Source organism: Crinia signifera, chromosome 4 (genome assembly GCF_055691185.1).
Source record: "Crinia signifera chromosome 4, ASM5569118v1, whole genome shotgun sequence".
In the NCBI taxonomy this organism is placed as follows: domain Eukaryota; kingdom Metazoa; phylum Chordata; class Amphibia; order Anura; family Myobatrachidae; genus Crinia; species Crinia signifera.
The window spans coordinates 5,742,919-5,764,972 of record NC_139220.1 but is presented as its reverse complement, the minus strand read 5'-3'; the positions used below and the strand labels follow the sequence as shown (position 1 = coordinate 5,764,972).

Sequence of the window (22,054 nt, the reverse complement as noted above, 5' to 3'; positions counted from 1 at the left end):
ATGGCGGGTAAAGTGGTACACTATTGTGGGAAGTATGTTATCAAATCTACAAATTGACACCAAAAAAGCATGAAAGAGCCATGTCAAACATTTCCTTACGTCAACTCTGTGCCTGTCAAACTTCTGACACTGTCAGCATAGTCATTGCTGACCTAATATACCACCCCGAAATAAACCCGTACATGCGCCAAGCACTAGAACGCCCAGCAACTGCAGCAGCTCTGTTCTCTGGCAGAGTTTCACAAACCCCTGCGTGACAGGCCAGGATTTAAGGATATCTCTGGTTCAGTCCGGATGGATGAGTCTAGGGTACCTGTCCTCAAGCTTGGATATCCTTAAGAGCAGACTGTAACGGTGGAATTTGGGAACCTCGGGATGAGATCTGTGTATTGTGGCTGCTGGGTGATCTCAGGTTTGTCGTACAACAAGTAAAATATATCGGGGATTTTATTTAACAAAGGAAACATTTTGTCTTTATTAGAAATATAAATGATTCATTGATCGTGTTCACTGATGATTTGATTCTGGCCCATCCTCTGACTGCGCAGACAACACTGGTGTGTGGTGATGGATTATGTGTCCCTGTATGACACCGGGGCCCCTATAACGAGAGACCGCGACTACAGGCGACGCTAGGAACGTGGGCTGTCCTCATAATAGCGATGTTTCATAGCCCGGTACTTTCTCAGGAAGTACAACGCTTCCAGCTCTTTAATAACAAACTCTCCACGAGCGATGAGTTGTCGTATCTGCTCCGGGTCTGTCACATCGCGGTTCTTCACAAAGGCTTTCTTCAGACGCTCCCTGAAGTAGGTCTCACCTTTTGGGTATTCACGTCCCAGGAACAGCAGCTGCAGAGTAAGAGGAGAGGTGAGCGCTTCAGATAGCACTGGGAGCAGACGCGGTGCTGGATGGAGGATGCAGGACTTACATTCTTATACAGGGACACCACTTCTCTGCGCAGAGGACTCGCCATTGCTGCAGCCAGACAGCGAGCACATCATCTGGGGACGGCTGTCAGTGTACACAGAAGCACAGAGAACTTAGATACGTCCTCCTATGTATATACCCTTAGATGCAAGAGGGGGAAGCAGGACATCTATCTATCTATCTATCATCATCACATCGAACTATCTGCTGAAAGGGCAAATCAGTGATATACAGTGTACAGGAAGGGGCAGAGTATATAATATGTACAGGAGAGGGGCATTGTATAACATATACAGGGTACAGGAGGGGGTGGTGTATAGAATATATACAGGGGGTGGGAGCAGTGCATAGAATATATATAGGGTACAGGGTGTGTATATTTTATATATACAGTGTACAGGAAGGGGCAGAGTATATAATATGTACAGGAGAGGGGCAGTGTATAACATATACAGGGTACAGGAGGGGTGGTGTATAGAATATATACAGAGTACAGGAGGGGGCGGTGTATATAATATATACAAGGTACAGGAGGGGGCGGTGTATATAATATATACAGGGTACAGGAGGGGGCGGTGTATATAATATATACAGGGTACAGGAGGGGGCGGTGTATATAATATATACAGGGTACAGGAAGGGGCAGAGTATATAATATGTACAGGAGAAGGGCAGTGTATAACATATACAGGGTACAGGAGGGGTGGTGTATAGAATATATACAGAGTACAGGAGGGGGCGGTGTATATAATATATACAGGGCACAGGAGGGGGCGGTGTATATAATATGTACAGGAGAGGGGCATTGTATAACATATACAGGGTACAGGAGGGGGCGGTGTATATAATATATACAGAGTACAGGAGGGGGCGGTGTATACAATATATACAGGGTACAGGAGGGGGCGGTGTATATAATATATACAGGGTACAGGAGGGGGCAGTGTATATAATATGTACAGGAGAGGGGCAGTGTATAACATACAGGGTACAGGAGGGGGCGGTGTATATAATATATACAGGGTACAGGAGGGGGCAGTGTATATAATATGTACAGGAGAGGGGCAGTGTATTACATATACAGGGTACAGGAGGGGTGGTGTATAGAATATATACAGGGTACAGGAGGGGGCGGTGTATATAATATATACAGGGTACAGGAGGGGGCGGTGTATATAATATATACAGGGTACAGGAGGGGGCGGTGTATATAATATATACAGGGTACAGGAGGGGGCGGTGTATATAATATATACAGGGTACAGGAGGGGGCGGTGTATATAATATATACAGGGTACAGGAGGGGGCGGTGTATATAATATATACAGGGTACAGTAGGGGGCGGTGTATATAATTTATACAGGGTACAGGAGGGGGCGGTGTATAGAATATATACAGGGGGTGGGAGCAGTGCATAGAATATATACAGGGTGTGTATATTTTATATATACAGTGTACAGGAAGGGGCAGAGTATATAATATGTACAGGAGAGGGGCAGTGTATAACATATACAGGGTACAGGAGGGGTGGTGTATAGAATATATACAGGGGGTGGGAGCAGTGTATATAACATATACAGGGTACGGGAGGGGCAGTATATATAATATATACAGGGTACAGGAGGGGTGGTGTATAGAATATATACAGGGGGTGGGAGCAGTGCATAGAATATATACAGGGTACGGGAGGGGCAGTATATATAATATATACAGGGTACGGGAGGGGCAGTGTATATAATATATACAGAATACAGGAGGGGGCAGTGTATATAATATATACAGGGTACAGTAGGGGGCGGTGTATATAATATATACAGAGTACAGGAGGGGGCGAGTGTATATATAATATGTACAGGGGCGGGAGCAGTGTATATAATATGTACAGGGGGTGGGAGCAGTGTATAGAATATATACAGGGTACAGGAGGGGGCGGTGTATATAATACATACAGGGTACAGGAGGGGGCGGTGTATATAATATATACAGGGTACAGGAGGGGCGGTGTATATAATATATACAGGGTACAGGAGGGGGCGGTGTATATAATATATACAGGGTACAGGAGGGGGCGGTGTATATAATATATACAGGGTACAGGAGGGGGCGGTGTATATAATATATACAGGGTACAGTAGGGGGCGGTGTATATAATATATACAGGGTACAGGAGGGGGCGGTGTATATAATATATACAGGGTACAGGAGGGGGCGGTGTATATAATATATACAGGGTACAGTAGGGGGCGGTGTATATAATATATACAGGGTACAGGAGGGGGCGGTGTATATAATATATACAGAGTACAGGAGGGGGTGGTGTATATAATATGTACAGGGGGTGGGAGCAGTGTATATAACATATACAGGGTGCGGGAGGGGCATTGCATATAATATACACAGGGTATGGGAAGGGCAGTGTATATAATATATACAGGGGGTGGGAGCAGTGTATATAACATATACAGGGTACGGGAGGGGCAGTGTATATAATATATACAGGGTACAGGAAGGGCAGTGTATATAATATATACAGAGTACGGGAAGGGGCAGTGTATATAATATATACAGGGTACAGGAGGGGGCGGTGTATATAATATATACAGAGTACAGGAGGGGGCAGTGTATATAATATGTACAGGGGGCGGGAGCAGTGTATTCAATATGTACAGGGGGTGGGATCAGTGTATAGAATATATACAGGGGATGGGGCAGTGTATATAATATATACAGGGTACAGGGTACAGGATGGGGCGGTGTATATAATATATACAGAGTACAGGAGGGGCGGTGTATATAATATGTACAGGGGGTGGGAGCAGTGTATATAATATATACAGGGGGTGGGAGCAGTGTATATAATATATACAGGGTACAGGAGGGGGCAGTGTATATAATATATACAGAGTACAGGAGGGGCGGTGTATATAATATGTACAGGGGGTGGGAGCAGTGTATATAATATGTACAGGGGGTGGGAGCAGTGTATATAATATGTACAGGGGGTGGGAGCAGTGTATATAATATATACAGAGTATGGGAAGGGGCAGTGTATATAATATATAAAGGGTACAGGAGGGGGCGGAGTATATAATTTAATTGAAAGTGGGGTGTCCAAAGAAGGGCAAAGGAAGAACAAAACTAGGTTTTTGGGGCACTCTTTTTAGTTAAATGGGTGTAAAGTAGTAAGATGATTGAGTTAATAAATAACCTTTATTGGGGTTCACTTAAAATATGTTGGCGTCAAAGATAAAATATTTCAAGTAAATACAATTTACAATGGTGCATCACAGTATATATATATATAACAAAATAGAAAGTCCAATCGACTGTGTATATAATATATACAGAGTACAGGAGGGGGCAGTGTATATAATATGTACAGGGGGCGGGAGCAGTGTATATAATATGTACAGGGGGTGGGAGCAGTGTATAGAATATATACAGGGGGTGGAACAGTGTATATAATATATACAGGGGGTGGGATCAGTGTAGATGGGCCAAGTGGTTCTTATCTCCTGTCAAATTCTATGTTTCTATGTACAGGGGGTGGGAGCAGTGTATATAATATATACAGGGGGTGGGAGCAGTGTATATAATATGTACAGGGGGTGGGAGCAGTGTATATAACATATACAGGGGGTGGGAGCAGTGTATATAATATATACAGGGGGTGGGAGCAGTGTATATAATATGTACAGGGGGTGTGAGCAGTGTATATAATATATTCAGGGGGTGGGAGCAGCGTATATAATATGTACAGGGGGTGGGAGCAGTGTATATAATATGTACAGGGGGTGGGAGCAGTGTATATAATATGTACAGGGGGTGGGAGCAGTGTATATAATATGTACAGGGGGTGGGAGCAGTGTATATAATATGTACAGGGGGTGGGAGCAGTGTATATTATATGTACAGGGGGTGGGAGCAGTGTATATAATATGTACAGGGGGTGGGAGCAGTGTATATTATATGTACAGGGGGTGGGAGCAGTGTATATAACATATACAGGGGGTGGGAGCAGTGTATATAATATGTACAGGGGGTGGGAGCAGTGTATATAATATGTACAGGGGGTGGGAGCAGTGTATATAATATGTACAGGGGGTGGGAGCAGTGTATATAATATGTACAGGGGGTGGGAGCAGTGTATATAATATGTACAGGGGGTGGGAGCAGTGTATAGCATATGACATGTACAGGGGATGGGGCAGAGTCTGTAATATATACAGGGTACAGGAGGGGCGGTGTATATAATATATACAGGGTACAGGAGGGGGCGGTGTATATTATACAGGGTACGGGAGGGGCAATGTATATAATATATACAGGGTACGGGAAGGGCAGTGTATATAATATATACAGGGTACAGGGGGCGCAGTTTCGGTAACTCACCCCCGCTGTCTGCACACAGTGACAGTGAGTGCCCTCCGAGTGTTGAACTGACGTCAGAGCTCTCACCTCTGGGTACTTCCGCGATCTGTCCGGCGCTTGCTGGTGACGTCACGCATGCGCCACTGTTTCTATGGTGACGGGGACTCAAAGCTGAGGAGACATCGTTGTCCTACAGATTACAGAATGGTGAGAGGGGAATCCCGGGGGTGTAATATTATGTATGAGGTAGCATTTGGGGTGTATTATAACGTCTGGGGTGTAAAATTATGTATGGGGTGTAATATTATGTATGGGGTATGAGGTATGGGGTGTAACATTATTATGTATGGTGTATAAGGTATGGGGTGTAACAATATGTATAGAGTATGAGGTATGGGGTGTAACTAACATTATGTATGGTGTATGAGGTATGGGGTGTAACATTATGTATGGTGTATGGGGTGTAACATTATGTATGGTGTATGAGGTGTAACATTATGTATGGGGTATGAAGTATGGGGTGTAATATTATGTATGGGGTGTAACATTATGTATGGTGTATGAGGTGTAACATTATGTATGGTGTATGAGGTGTAACATTATGTATGGGGTATGAAGTATGGGGTGTAATATTATGTATGGGGTGTAACATTATGTATGGTGTATGAGGTGTAACATTATGTATGGTGTATGAGGTGTAACATTATGTATGGGGTATGAAGTATGGGGTGTAACATTATGTATGGGGTGTAATATTATGTATGGTGTATGAGGTATGGGGTGTAATATTATGTATGGGGTGTCATATTATGTATGGTGTATAAGGTATGGGGTGTAACAATATGTATGAGGTGTAATATTATGTATGGTGTATGAGGTATGGGGTGTAACATTATGTATGGGGTGTAATAGTATGTATGGGGTGTAATATTATGTATGGGGTATGAAGTGTAATATTATGTCTGGTGTATGAGGTATGGGGTGTAATATTATGTCTGGAGTATGAGGTATGGGGTGTAATATTATGTCTGGAGTATGAGGTATGGGGTGTAATATTATGTCTGGAGTATGAGGTATGGGGTGTAATATTATGTCTGGTGCATGAGGTATGGGGTGTAATATTATGTCTGGTGTATGAGGTATGAGGTGTAATATTATGTCTGTGTATGAGGTATGGGGTGGAATATTATGTCTGGAGTATGAGGTATGGGGTGGAATATTATGTCTGGAGTATGAGGTATGGGGTGGAATATTATGTCTGGTGTATGGGGTGTAATATTATATCTGGTGTATGGGGTGTAATATTATGTCTGGAGTATGGGGTATGGGGTGTAACATTATGTCTGGTGTATGAGGTATGGGGTGTAATATTATGTCTGGTGTATGAGGTATGGGGTGTAACATTATGTCTGGTGTATGAGGTATGGGGTGTAATATTATGTCTGGGGTATGGGGTGTAACATTATGTCTGGTGTATGAGGTATGGGGTGTAATATTATGTCTGGTGTATGAGGTATGGGGTGTAATATTATGTCTGGTGTATGAGGTATGGGGTGTAATATTATGTCTGGTGTATGAGGTATGGGGTGTAACATTATGTCTGGAGTATGGGGTAGGAGGTATGGGGTGTAATATTATGTCTGGAGTATGGGGTATGGGGTGTAACATTATGTCTGGTGTATGGGGTGTAACATTATGTCTGGTGTATGAGGTATGAGGTGTAATATTATGTCTGGAGTATGGGGTGTAATATTATGTCTGGAGTATGAGGTATGGGGTGTAATATTATGTCTGGTGTATGAGGTATGGGGTGTAATATTATGTCTGGTGTATGAGGTATGTGGTGTAATATTATGTCTGGAGTATGAGGTATGGGGTGTAATATTATGTCTGGTGTATGAGGTATGTGGTGTAATATTATGTCTGGTGTATGAGGTATGGGGTGTAATATTATGTCTGGAGTATGGGGTGTAATATTATGTCTGGTGGATGAGGTATGGGGTGTAATATTATGTCTGGTGTATGAGGTATGGGGTGTAATATTATGTCTGGTGTATGAGGTATGGGGTGTAATATTATGTATGGGGTATGGGGTGTAATATTATGTCTGGTGTATGAGGTATGGGGTGTAATATTATGTCTGGAGTATGAGGTATGAGGTGTAATATTATGTCTGAAGTATGAGGTATGGGGTGTAATGTTATGTCTGGAGTATGAGGTATGGGGTGTAATATTATGTCTGGAGTATGAGGTATGGGGTGTAATATTATGTCTGGTGTATGAGGTATGTGGTGTAATATTATGTCTGGTGTATGAGGTATGGGGTGTAATATTATGTCTGGAGTATGGGGTGTAATATTATGTCTGGTGTATGGGGTGTAATATTATGTCTGGTGTATGAGGTATGGGGTGTAATATTATGTCTGGTGTATGAGGTATGGGGTGTAATATTATGTATGGGGTATGGGGTGTAATATTATGTCTGGTGTATGAGGTATGGGGTGGAATATTATGTCTGGTGTATGAGGTATAGGGTGTAATATTATGTATGGGGTATGGGGAGTAATATTATGTCTGGTGTATGAGGTATGGGGTGTAATATTATGTCTGGTGTATGAGGTATGGGGTGTAATATTATGTCTGGAGTATGAGGTATGGGGTGTAATATTATGTCTGGTGTATGAGGTATGGGGTGTAATATTATGTCTGGTGTATGAGGTATGAGGTGTAATATTATGTCTGGTGTATGAGGTATGGGGTGTAATATTATGTCTGGAGTATGGGGTGTAATATTATGTCTGGTGTATGAGGTATGGGGTGTAATATTATGTCTGGTGTATAAGGTATGGGGTGTAATATTATGTATGGTGTATGGGGTGTAATATTATGTCTGGTGTATGAGGTATGGGGTGGAATATTATGTCTGGTGTATGAGGTATGGGGTGTAATATTATGTATGGGGTGTAATATTATGTCTGGTGTATGAGGTATGGGGTGTAATATTATGTCTGGTGTATGAGGTATGGGGTGTAATATTATGTCTGGTGTATGGGGTGTAACATTATGTCTGGTGTATGAGGTATGGGGTGTAATATGTCTGGTGTATGAGGTATGGGGTGTAACATTATGTCTGGTGTATGAGGTATGGGGTGTAATATTATGTCTGGTGTATGAGGTATGGGGTGTAATATTATATCTGGTGTATGGGGTGTAATATTATATCTGGTGTATGGGGTGTAATATTATGAGTGATTGGATGAAAAGTGGTTGTGTGGAAAGTGGGCGTGGTTGTGTCGCCTTATAAATATTGGCATCTATAAAAGCTTACAATCCATAGAATTGCTTTAACTTATAAACAGGTTTTAGTTACAGTACGAGCCTATGTACTAACACAGGACAGGACCGCCAGGAGGAAGTACAGCTATTATCAGGGACTGTGCAATAATGTGAGTTTCTTTATTCAGTCAGCCAAAGGTGCATCCGCCACCTCTCAGAGGAAGGGAAAGCTCAGCAAGGCGGACAGACTGCGGCTACAGAAGGAGGAGGAGGAGCGGAGACAGAGGGAAGAAGGTTGTGTATTGGTGCACTCTGGGAGAAGGGGGGTGTCCCATGTACCCTCTGTCCTGTCCCATATTACATATATATATATATATATATATATATATATATATATATATATATATATATATATATACAGTATATCCTATAAGCTCCCTTCAAAGTTCCGCAATTTGCGAATGGATCCGCCACTGCATTAGCAAATGTGCGCGGGGCGCTTTTCCTTCCAGTCTGGGCAGCGGCAGCGTTCTGCTTGTATTGTCTGATTAGCGATCCAAGCTGAATTAGGCCATATGTCTGTAGTATGTTACACGGTAATGCCTGTGTTATTTATGTGTAACACGTCTATATAATAACCGCCTAATGCTGCTCCTCACCTCTACTGGGCGAATTCAAGAATTTAAGTGGTAAGCGTGCTGGAAGCCTATAGATGGCACCAGACTGAGCAACTGAAACCTCTGCAGGGAGCTTGCGATCTAGGGTCCCCGTCTCCTGCCTTACCACCAAGCCGCTGGCATTATTATTGGCTGCCCCTGCAGACCACACACAGCTGCTGTGGCATATCCCAGAGATGCCACCACTATGTCACGTGTTGCCTTCTGTATTGTAGAGGAAGCCCAGCTGCTTGCCCAACAGATTGAGGCAGTGCGCCTGGAAAAGGAGCGTCTGGAAAGGGAAGAGACAGAGCGTCTGAAAGCGAAGGTGAGACCCCTAGCGAAGGTTATAAGCCCTGGCTGTGACGGTTCTCTGTGAGTCTCGGCACATGGTGAGAGATAGTATTATGCTGTGACAGCCCTCTGTGAGTCTCGGCACATGGTGAGAGATAGTATTATGCTGTGAAAGTCCTTTGTGAGTCTCGGCACATGGTGAGAGATAGTATTATGCTGTGATGGTCCTCTGTGAGTCTCGGCACATGGTAAGAGATAGTATTATGCTGTGACGGTTCTCTGTGAGTCTCGGCACATGGTGAGAGATAGTATTATGCTGTGAAAGTCCTCTGTGAGTCTCGGCACATATTGAGAGATAGTATTATGCTGTGACGGCCCTCTGTGAGTCTCGGCACATGGTGAGAGATAGTATTATGCTGTGACGGCCCTCTGTGAGTCTCAGCACATGGTGAGAGAGAGTTTTATGCTGTGACGGCCCTCTGTGAGTCTCGGCACATGGTGAGAGATAGTATTATGCTGTGACGGCCCTCTGTGAGTCTCGGCACATGGTGGGAGATAGTATTATGCTGTGACAGTCCTCTGTGAGTCTCGGCACATGGTGAGAGATAGTATTATGCTGTGATGGTCCTCTGTGAATCTCGGCACATGGTGAGAGATAGTATTATGCTGTGACGGCCCTCTGTGAGTCTCGGCAAAGGTGAGAGATAGTGTTATGCTGTGATGGTCCTCTGTGAGTCTCGGCATATGGTGAGAGATAGTGTTATGCTGTGACGGCCCTCTGTGAGTCTCGGCACATGGTGAGAGATAGTATTATGCTGTGATGGTCCTCTGTGAGTCTCGGCATATGGTGAGAGATAGTATTATGCTGTGATGGTCCTCTTTGAGTCTCGGCACATGGTGGGAGATAGTATTATGCTGTGATGGTCCTCTGTGAGTCTTGGCACATGGTAAGAGATAGTATTATGCTGTGATGGCCCTCTGTGAGTCTCTGCACATGGTGAGAGATAGTATTATGCTGTGACGGTCCTCTGTGAGTCTCGGCACATGGTGAGAGATAGTATTATGCTGTGATGGTCCTCTGTGAGTCTCGACATATGGTGAGAGATAGTATTATGCTGTGATGGTCCTCTTTGAGTCTCGGCACATGGTGGGAGATAGTATTATGCTGTGATGGTCCTCTGTGAGTCTCTGCACATGGTGAGAGATAGTATTATGCTGTGACGGCCCTCTGTGAGTCTCTGCACATGGTGAGAGATAGTATTATGCTGTGACGGTCCTCTGTGAGTCTCGGCACATGGTGAGAGATAGTATTATGCTGTGATGGTCCTCTGTGAGTCTCGGCACATGGTGAGAGATAGTATTATGCTGTGACGGCCCTCTGTGAGTCTTGGCACATGGTGGGAGATAGTATTATGCTGTGATGGTCCTCTGTGAGTCTCGGCATATGGTGAGAGATAGTATTATGCTGTGACGGCCCTCTGTGAGTCTTGGCACATGGTGGGAGATAGTATTATGCTGTGACGGCCCTCTGTGAGTCTTGGCACATGGTGGGAGATAGTATTATGCTGTGACGGTCCTCTGTGAGTCTCGGCACATGGTAAGAGATAGTATTATGCTGTGACGGTCCTCTGTGAGTCTCGGCACATGGTAAGAGATAGTATTATGCTGTGATGGTCCTCTGTGAGTCTCGGCACATGGTGAGAGATAGTATTATGCTGTGACGGCCCTCTGTGAGTCTTGGCACATGGTGGGAGATAGTATTATGCTGTGATGGTCCTCTGTGAGTCTCGGCACATGGTGATAGATAGTGTTATGCTGTGACCGCTCTCTGTGAGTCTCGGCACATGGTGGGTGATAGTATTATGCTGTGAAGGTCCTCTGTGAGTCTCGGCACATGGTGGGAGATAGTATTATGCTGTGACGGTCCTCTGTGAGTCTCTGCACATGGTGAGAGATAGTATTATGCTGTGACGGCCCTCTGTGAGTCTCGGCACATGGTGGGAGATAGTATTATGCTGTGACGGTCCTCTGTGAGTCTCGGCACATGGTAAGAGATAGTATTATGCTGTGACGGTCCTCTGTGAGTCTCGGCACATGGTAAGAGATAGTATTATGCTGTGATGGTCCTCTGTGAGTCTCGGCACATGGTGAGAGATAGTATTATTCTGTGATGGTCCTCTGTGAGTCTCGGCTCATGGTGAGAGATAGTATTATGCTGTGACTGTCCTCTGTGAGTCTCGGCACATGGTGAGAGATAGTATTATGCTGTGATGGTCCTCTGTGAGTCTCGGCACATGGTGAGAGATAGTATTATGCTGTGATGGTCCTCTGTGAGTCTCGGCACATGGTGAGAGATAGTATTATGCTGTGATGGCCCTCTGTGAGTCTCGGCACATGGTGGGAGATAGTATTATGCTGTGATGGCCCTCTGTGAGTCTCGGCACATGGTGAGAGATAGTATTATGCTGTGATGGTCCTCTGTGAGTCTCGGCACATGGTTAGAGATAGTATTATGCTGTGATGGTCTCTGTGGTTTTTGCAGCCACCCATCAGCCGTGCGGCGGAGGATTTATCTGCGATGACATCTCACACTGTCCCTTACTTGCTCCCCATTGGAGTAAAACATTAAATAGGCCCCAAATTCTTCCCATTGCACTGCACTAGGAGTCCTCACTGTAGAAAGAAGTATTTACATCTAGGGATGTCCCCGGTAGCACTGAGGTCACATGACATGCTAGTGTCGCCTTCATCCCGCCGAGCGGCCACATAACCGTGTCTCTCTCTTATAACAGCAACTAGAACACAGAGAGGAGGAGCTCGCAGAATACCGACTGCTGATTGATGAGAAGCTGGACGCCGCAGTGCGCTGGAGGAGAGACCTGCGGATACAGGCCAAGGTCTGGTTACCTAATCAGAAGCTTCTTGTGTTCGCCTGCTAATGATAGAGATCTGTACAGTTATCTGCACATTCTCTACAATATATTCCTTACTGAATACATACTGACAGTCAAACCTTCCTGCGCTACATGACGGACTGCTGCTGAGGCCAGCCTGTAGTTTGTGTTATTTGCCAGTAGAGGGAGACATAGCACCATGTGTGTTTGCAATTCACTGTGCATAATGATAAATTATTATTATCATTCTTTATTTATATGTCGCCACAAGGGTTCCGCATCGTCCTACAAAGTACATAAACAATGTCCCCTCATTTAGGGCCAGATCTATTAAGCTTCAAAACATGATAAAATGGAGAGTGATAAACAACCAGCCTTTACCCCTCCGCATGCCGCCGCCGCATTCCAGGTCCGGCACCACAGATATCCTCCTGGCTCCGTCTCCTGCAGTTCTAATGAAAAATGACACAACAAAATGGCTGCCCCCTAATAGCAGACAGTTTTTAAGGATGAAAAAAAAAAAAGAGAATTTGCGTACAGAGGACGTCTCTCTACCGTAGGCGGGAGAAAGGGGCGCCTCTATAAAAGCAAAAAACAGGCGCTTGGGGATGGGCTATCTTGTAAAGCTGCTCACACCTGTGGGGGTGGTCACTCCCCCAAGGGAAAATATGAAGGAAAAACTGGATTGGTGGAGCGCTGTATCAATGAAAGAATTACAATCCTGACCAATTTTGATATCAATATATAAAACAATTTATTAAACAAATAAAAAGTACACATATATCACATAAGAGCATGTAGTTGCTAAGGGCATCTAGTGATGGTATATTGCACTGTGCACGAAACAGCCCCTATAATTGGGGGATGGATACTCTGGGAAAAATAGAGTCACACTTGTTCCTATATAGACTCCCTTTTTAGACAGTTTTTGCCAAATAGATGTATGTTACCTCAAAGGTATAGAAAGTCATCTGTGGATGACGAAACACGTCAGGTCATACCCCTGGATACTCTTGTGGATACAAATTGGATTACAAATTCCTCTACAAACCACTTGGACCAACTCCCTCCACACCAATCTTTTTGCCCACTGGACATTCAAGGGACACCACCACCTGTTCATTTTGGAGCCGTTCTTTCCGTGAGTAAACAACATCTATGCTCACGAAGTGATACATTACATCTGGCTATCCAACAGGTTTATGGAAACCCACCAAACCAGTTAACATATGTGGAAAACGTATTTGCACCTCAAACGCCATTGACGTATTACGGTCGGCCTTTACGCAATACTCAAGCGCAGCCGCGTCTTATTAGCATAAATTCACGGACAAGGACGGACGTAATGCATTAATGGCTAAATCATAGTGATATTCCTGTTTAAATGTACATTTGTGTATTCCCCAAAGTATTGGAATATTATCGTCCATACTTTATATGTAGAAATGTTGTAATTGCCGCCACAGACGTCAGTATGGTGATTGTAATGTGATCACAATACATGACCTTAGATATATTTTAACTGTGTAACCTAGTTAATCATTATGTGGGACACCAAGGACAAATCAATTCAAAACAGGTTCTTGCCTCATGGCCAGGAACAAAAGGGGTATTTAAAGGAAATGCATCATGAGAACAGGAAGATGCTCCTATGGACAGGAGGGCCAATAAAGAGAGGCCCAGTCTCTTTGTTTAGGCCAATGCCAACCAAGATTGACTCCCCCGCCCCCTTACCTGCCCCCAAGACTATACTTTAGTTTTCTTAGGCTAACTCTGATCTCGCACTCTCACCAAGAAGATGTGATCCAAGGAGGACGCTTTTCCCCTGTCTCTGTGGCGGTAATTGTATCCATGTGTGTATGCTGGTGTTAGGATGGTCGGGCCTGCGTTCATTTACATGTATAGTTGTTATAGTTTATAACCTGTGTATAGTCTAAACAGTATTGTGTAAGTACCATGTAAATATCTGTTACCCTTTTTGGACCATTTTCCCATATAATATACTATCTGTGATCTCAAATATAACCGTGTGTCTATGTGCATCATTTCTTTAGTCGTATTAATGAGTGATTCACACGCATAGTCACATGTGGGGCCGCATTAGACATGCAGTATAGATTTATTTCTGGATAAGCATATAGTAATGTATATAGGTTTATTTCTTATCAAGCCAGTGAACAGGTTCAACATGTGTGATACATTGTACAATGGATGCAGGAGCATCTATTCATATGCTAATGTGGTTTACAGCCCTCCAAAGTGTCTGTGAATAGGAGAGCATTTACCTAACTCTGAATGCTTACATCACTATGTATGAATGCTTAAAGCATTTACCTAAATGCTTACATCACTATGGTAAGAGTGTTGCTAAGGGTAACGGTATATGTATTATAAAGGTAACAAATATAGTGTAACAATTAAGTTAGTCACCGGTTTGTTATCATAACGGTTTTTACAATTGACGCAGCCAACGTGGGGCCTACAATCTTAAAAACTGGCACAGCGATACGGAGTGCATCTCATAATGCCGGAGTCACTTTTAACGCGTGAGAGTGTACCCTGAGTATTAATTGAGAGGCGTCCGAGCTGTATCGGTTTGAAAGTTGCTAGGAGTTAGGCCCAAAGACGGTGAAATTGTTATACTGTATTTAAATATTTTTTTTCTCTCAAATCATTGTGTATTGTGCATAAAGACTGTGCTGAAATTCTGTTTGCCACAAATGAGGGATTTTGGGTGTTTGCATTGTCTAGATTAAGATTGAGATTGAGAAACCCATTTATCAGGTCTGTGTTGATAACAGAGCAATTTAGCTGTGTGCTGTAAACTGACCCACAGTTTTCCTTCCCCCGCGCTGCTGCATTCCATAAGATAAAGCATTATAGCAGCAGCTGCAAGGAGGAGAAGGAGGAGGGACAGAAGCAGTAGGGGGTTTGTTAAACTGTATTAGCCAGAAGTGTACAAAGTTTTTTTGTTTTTTTTTAAGTATACACTAGGTGATAAAGGTATAGAGTTATAAAGTGTGATTGTATTGTTATAAAATTGTAAGCTGTGATGCAATTGCATTACTGATGTATGCATGTGAGTCCAGTGAAATCACACTCAAACTGTATGCTAGCACATTTATTTTTGACTGAGTATACAGTGTGAGAGTGGACAATCAGGACACATGCTAGATGCCATTACACATGCGATCGTGTTTATGTAATCTACATTGGGACACAGACGCATGTGCGAATGAGTATGCAGCGTAATTGCGTGCGTGACGCAAGAACGTCTAAGTGCGCAATAGCGTCTGTATAGAGCATGGTACAATTAAACAAAGGTGTGCGTATCTTATACGTGGCACCACCGGAGTGCACGCCGGTGTTGTGCACACGCTTGTCCCAGGCGCATTTGCTTCAGAGTGAACGCGCTTGCCACAGACGCACCTGCGTTTACTTGAACACGTACGTTCGGGCCTGCGCCCTTTAGGCGGACGCATTAGCGATCCATTTCCTTTACAAAATATATTACCAATGATGCGAATACTTATTGATAATGTATTTTAGATTAATACAATCACAATTTATTCGATTTTACATTGTTATTGCATTTGATAAAACAATTCAAACACCTTTTAAGATAATATTTAGAATTTTAAGGGAATATGTCCTGGAGCAGTATTCGGGGACAGAGCTACCATTAAGGGAGTGAAAATTCTTAAGTCAGCTTGTTTGAATCTGTGAGTGCATTGAGTGAACGCCGGTCGTAGAACGCCGATCAGAGGCAGCGACTGAAGCATAATCCGGTAACGCCGGTCACAGGCAGTGTATTATGAAAGTCTATTAAATTAAAACAGCAAACATGTCTGTTTTGTTTAACAAAGGCAACTGAAGTTACTATAGAATCAGTATTGATTTAAATAACTTGCTGTGCTACTGTTGGAGATTGCTGGAGCACCTCAACTATTAGGTAGTTAAAGATCGCCGACGTAGGCATTAACTAGGCTGAGGTGCTTTAGTGGTTCTCCCAGGCAGTGCAGAGAGCGAATTGCTCGCTGTAAGGGGCAATAGTTTTGTGGGGGACCTCAGAACCCCACCGATCCTCTTGGCAGGAGAGGTAGCGTTCTCTTGGAGATGGATCGTCTGTGTGAAAGTGAAAGGTTAGGTCCAACCGGCAGTGCGGTAAAGAAACCGGTTGGAATTGACCATAGGACATAAGGTATCCAGGGATAAGTGACAGAAAGGTTAGGTCCAACCGGCAGTGCGGTAAAGAAACCGGTTGGAATAGACCAAAGTGTTAAGAGGGGCGTGAGTTACATGCCCAAAGAATCTCCTGGATACATTATGGAAAAGAAGTATGGCACACATGATGTGTCATACCTGAATGAATGGGTCAAGCTGACCAAAGAGTGTGAGGTAAAGTTCCCTGATACTGGTGGTTTTGGTCCTGAAGTTCTGCTCACAGTGAAAGATAAAATTTGTCAAATTTCATTCAAAAAGGAAAAGTTGAAGCAAAATGATTCTGTAAATTTGTGGCAAACAGAAGTTCAAATACAAAGTCATAGGAATTGTTTAATGAACGTGGGCCCAGCTAACTTGAGAAGTACAACTACACACACACCCCATGTTATATTACCAAGGGGGCAATTACCGCCACAGGAGAACTTAAAATAAATGTACCATCTGAAAATTGTATTAACTTGTACCTTGTTTTAAATCCCACTTAAGGATCCGGAAAGTGAAGCCAATGTAATGCTGACCTCAGCCGCCTCCTACCCGATAAATGGGTGCCAGAGACAAGCCCAGTTAAGGAGGAATTATAAGAACTCCCAGTTAGAGGAGACGGCTGACGCCAGTAATCTACAAGGAGGGGCAGGTAAGTATGACACACCAGACACCACAGAGACAACCATTTTAGAAAACCAAGAAATTACTTGTGTACGCCCACCTTGCACCCGTCATGCCCCTTATGGAAAGCCAGACACGGATGGGGTGATTCCAGTAAGGCAGGTGGGTATACATTGCCCTCTGACAAGGACAGACTTAATGTTTTGATCAGAGAGTTCCCTGACCCAAGACAAAACAAAACGGCCTGTCAAAAGTTTATCAGAGATTTAGGAAAATTCACATAGACTCACAAATAAGGATTGGAGTATCATATTGGGAGCCTGTCTTTCCCCATACATTGGCCAGGTGGGGGAAAATAGGATTTTAAATGGTGTTGACAATCAGGAAAATATACGATTAATTAATCTTCAATTGAGCAAGTATTTTCCTTGTACTACTGAGTACAACAAAATCTTTAGCATTCAGCAAAAGAACACTGAATTTCCTGGTGAATATTTTGACAGGTCATTGACAGACAGTTCGAGATGCATAGTTACCCCTGACTGAAACAAGTGAACCCAACATAGGGAAATGGTTGTTTCTGTGGTTATAGAAGGACTAAAAGAACCACTTAGGTCTAGAGTGCAATCCTTTCTTCCCGAATTGGAAGGACATGACAATAGATGCCCTTAGGGAGGCTGCCACTGACCAATAGACTAATGACCCTTACCATCCGTGCTCATAGTAATGGACCAACCAGACCCCAGCATACTGAACAACAAAATAAGACAACCCCAGTATGCTTTAAATACAAACAGTAAGGACATTACCATAGAAATTGTAATAATGAAGGAAGGTCTTATACCAGTCGCAAACCCAGAAACAAACCCATGTCTCATTAGACAGTTGGTGATATTACCAAGAATGAATCCCATGTTTCTCTGGTTTGGCATTTCCAATGCAGGAATTAAGTGAGTCAGACAGACCAAGACAGGTTCCACATGAAAAGGAACCTGGTGTTGTATTTTTAAGAATTTGAAGCAAGTCAGAACTCCTGCTTTGGGTATGCCTGACCACAGGGACCATGTGATTTGCACTGCAAATAACTAGCTGGGTGTGCGACCAAAGTAGTAATGTAGAAACCTGGTGATGCCAGCTGACCCAATGTCGTACTGCAGTGAACAATTCAACCCAATTTCTCGAGCACTTCCTACTTGTCTACCCAGTGTAGTTGCCATAGCACTACCGGTAAACAAGACTGAGGATGTGATGTTGGGGTGTGTTTTAACTATTTATGCTCCTCATACAGTCTGGACACTCCCAAAATTCTGACTAAACATCAGCCAAGTTCACTGAATGGGAACTTGCATTGAAAAGTATAAATATTACCAGTAATATTGTAAACCCAGCAACACTCTTACCAGGTGTGCCCTCTAAGGCACAGAGGGGGGAGTTGATACTGAGGTTGCTGGAATGGTAGAATTTAGTGAGAGCCTAGACGAACATGATGGCATGAAGTGTTTGAATCGGACCTTTGCAGCATATCCCCAAAGGGTGGTAACAACCCATTGGAAGAGGTAGAGATGAGTAATTTTTTTTTTCCCCACTGATGGCAGCTGCCACAGAGACACCGAAATGGGAGAATTGTGCACTGGCTATACCGTAATAGATGGAGAAGGTATAGTAGAGACTGGGTCCCCTTGGACCATCTCACTCAGCAACAGTGGCTTAATTAGTGCCACTGATCAAGATGCGTGAGCTGGCTGAGGGAAAAGCAGTCAATACCTATGCCAACTCTAAGTACGTTTGTTGGGGTAACACAAGAGATTTGGAGCCCTATGGCACCTCAGAGATCTTGTGACAGTAGCTGACACTCCAGTGGCGCAAGCGTTGTATATTTGAGGACTACTGACAGCCGCACAGCTGCCGGACGGAGTGGCTGTTATCAAGTGTAAAGCCCACACCTTTGATAAGGATTCAGTGTCACTTGATGATAGCCATGCTGGCGGGACAGCTGGGTGAGCTACGCGCTTTGCGAATAATGTTTTTGTTCCCCCTGTAAATGTCTGTGTCTTTATATAGAGGTGCAAGATTTGTGTTCCCTGCAGGAGAAAGCAGTCTGGAAGCCAAAGGGATGTGGACAGGAATGGAAAGATGGACAAGGAAAACCAGTGACTCCCAGAGCATGCCACACTGTCATGGCAGAGATAGCCTATGGCTTGACTTGTCTTGGCAGGGAAGGTATGTAATAACTGGTCAAAACTTACTGGTGGGCCCCAGAGTTCGGTCCACAGGCAGGTAAGACGGCAATGTCATGCCTTTCTTGTCTGAGGAAAGACACTGGAGAGGCTGTTCCCACAGAGCCATCTCCACATTCCCTCCTCCAGAGGATTCTTTGCAGGTAATACAAATTGACTTTGTACAGTCCACTCTAGAACTGTTTAGGAATTTATTTTTATTCTCTTAGTATGTGTTGATGTATTTGTTTAGAGATATGGTATCCCAAAAGTACACACTGTATATGAAAAGTCTTCCAAGTCATGTGTAAGCTCCTAGGGATTGATGGTAAACTCTATAATCCTTGCGGATCCCAGGAAATTGAGCAAAGTTATGGTTGAAATAAGGGTTTGCTATGGCCTGAGGCATTGCAGATAGTGCTTTATAGTATCAGAACCACTCTCAGAACTCCACTTAACCTGTCTCCCTTCAATTTATTGCTCAGAAGACATCCACATTATGGCTAAAGTGTGATAATAAAGTGACTGTTTATATCTTATGAAGGAGAACCAACAAGTTACAATGCAGCAGAGAAAGTTATCAGTGTTGACATCCTAATTGCCTGTAAAGGACTGTGATTGTCTGGAGCCAGGGGACTTTTGTTGTGATCTGAAATTTGTTATGCCCAAGTTGTTTGATAGATCGGTGAGAAGGACCGAACCAAGTACTATTTTCAGCACCACAGCAGTAAAGGTTGCAGAAAAGGAAGCTTGGATCCATCCGTCCCGTTGTAAAAAGGTCAATGTCCCGGAAGTGGTTGATGCTAGAAGCGACGAGAAAGAAGTATCGCTAGAAGCTCTTGCTCCGGGGAGACTGAGAGACGACTAAAACCGAGATATCTAATGAAGGATAAAGGCAAAGGAAAGACTACCCTAATTATCCCCTGGCCAGACGAAGAAAGAAGAAACAGGCAGAAGATGAAAACTTTACTTTGTTCTTGTGTTTTTCCCATCTCTTTTCTCCCCAAGGTGTTGCCGCTACCAAAGGGTGGATAAGGAGAGGCGGAGTTCTGACAATGACGTTTATTTTTATCTGTGACAAGCAAGCATTTAAAGGTGTTTTTGTGAATCCAAATGAATGGTGTTATTTAGGTGGAGCGATAACCCTTACACATGACTCATTGGTAAAATTCTCAAAGAAATGACTGTCCCCCGCTCTCTCAAGAAATTCTCTACATCATCCTGGAAAATTGTTTTGTTATGATACCCATCAATGTTTCTTCCATCATCTTCTATAGGTCATATGAAGGTTGTTCACCCTATTACACCCTGCGGCAATGTTATACAATACACGATCAATGCAGGAACACCGCACTTGCACACACACACACACATCCCCAAATGTATCATTCCAGTCAGGCGTGTCTGGGCTGTGACCCTCTAGGTGTTGCAGGGCCATGGTTTGGACATGCCGACAGTAAGTAAATGTACTCCCCCCATTTATTATTAATCTTGGATTAGCCATAGCGCAAAAATGATACATCCCCTCTTACTGCACATACACACACGATCCACGCTTCACAAACCTTTCATCAGTGAAAATTTGTATGAAAAATTTAAATTTTTATGAAATATGGAAATTAATGCGAAATTATGAATTATTAATTGTGTAGTGTGATAGTTTTATTTTACTATCAAAGGGTGGACTGTGGAAAACGTATTTGCACCTCAAACGCCATTGACGTATTACGGTCGGCCTTTACGCAATACTCAAGCGCAGCCGCGTCTTATTAGCATAAATTCACGGACAAGGACGGACGTAATGCATTAATGGCTAAATCATAGTGATATTCCTGTTTAAATGTACATTTGTGTATTCCCCAAAGTATTGGAATATTATCGTCCATACTTTATATGTAGAAATGTTGTAATTGCCGCCACAGACGTCAGTATGGTGATTGTAATGTGATCACAATACATGACCTTAGATATATTTTAACTGTGTAACCTAGTTAATCATTATGTGGGACACCAAGGACAAATCAATTCAAAACAGGTTCTTGCCTCATGGCCAGGAACAAAAGGGGTATTTAAAGGAAATGCATCATGAGAACAGGAAGATGCTCCTATGGACAGGAGGGCCAATAAAGAGAGGCCCAGTCTCTTTGTTTAGGCCAATGCCAACCAAGATTGACTCCCCCGCCCCCTTACCTGCCCCCAAGACTATACTTTAGTTTTCTTAGGCTAACTCTGATCTCGCACTCTCACCAAGAAGATGTGACCCAAGGAGGACGCTTTTCCCCTGTCTCTGTGGCGGTAATTGTATCCATGTGTGTATGCTGGTGTTAGGATGGTCGGGCCTGCGTTCATTTACATGTATAGTTGTTATAGTTTATAACCTGTGTATAGTCTAAACAGTATTGTGTAAGTACCATGTAAATATCTGTTACCCTTTTTGGACCATTTTCCCATATAATATACTATCTGTGATCTCAAATATAACCGTGTGTCTATGTGCATCATTTCTTTAGTCGTATTAATGAGTGATTCACACGCATAGTCACATGTGGGGCCGCATTAGACATGCAGTATAGATTTATTTCTGGAT

The 22,054-nt window shown here is 43.4% G+C and overlaps 2 protein-coding genes across 4 annotated transcripts in view; one reads left to right on the top strand and one right to left on the bottom strand.

Annotated features, from left to right (window-relative positions):
• Window positions 1-429: 429 nt before the first annotated feature.
• Window positions 430-5,397, bottom strand: ETFRF1 (electron transfer flavoprotein regulatory factor 1). 2 transcript variants are annotated; one of them, XM_083180822.1, is made up of 3 exons: window positions 5,323-5,397; window positions 932-1,015; window positions 430-851 (listed from the first exon to the last, which is right to left on the bottom strand). In XM_083180822.1, the coding sequence occupies exons 2-3, from the start codon at window positions 974-976 to the stop codon at window positions 633-635; spliced, it is 264 nt and encodes an 87-aa protein (XP_083036948.1). In that variant the 5' UTR covers window positions 977-1,015; window positions 5,323-5,397; the 3' UTR covers window positions 430-632. The 2 variants fall into 2 exon arrangements, with proteins under 2 accessions (XP_083036948.1, XP_083036949.1); XM_083180823.1 differs by having other exon boundaries at window positions 932-1,071; window positions 5,323-5,383.
• The window catches only part of DNAI7 (dynein axonemal intermediate chain 7), a 43,730-nt gene continuing 27,026 nt past the window's right edge, over window positions 5,351-22,054 (top strand). For both annotated transcript variants that reach the window (XM_083180817.1, XM_083180818.1), the window contains exons 1-4: window positions 5,351-5,508; window positions 8,766-8,871; window positions 9,470-9,561; window positions 12,320-12,424. In XM_083180817.1, the coding sequence (XP_083036943.1) occupies window positions 5,437-5,508; window positions 8,766-8,871; window positions 9,470-9,561; window positions 12,320-12,424 (375 nt within the window). In that variant the 5' untranslated portion in view covers window positions 5,351-5,436. The remainder of the gene's footprint in view (window positions 5,509-8,765; window positions 8,872-9,469; window positions 9,562-12,319; window positions 12,425-22,054) is intronic.

Excerpts from the sequence above, each read along its gene's own strand:
- ETFRF1 (XM_083180822.1), bottom strand. The coding sequence starts at position 976 with ATGGCGAGTCCTCTGCGCAGAGAAGTGGTGTCCCTGTATAAGAAT. Across the intron at positions 852-931 it reads TGGTGTCCCTGTATAAGAAT|CTGCTGTTCCTGGGACGTGA; the intron begins GTAAGTCCTGCA and ends CTTACTCTGCAG.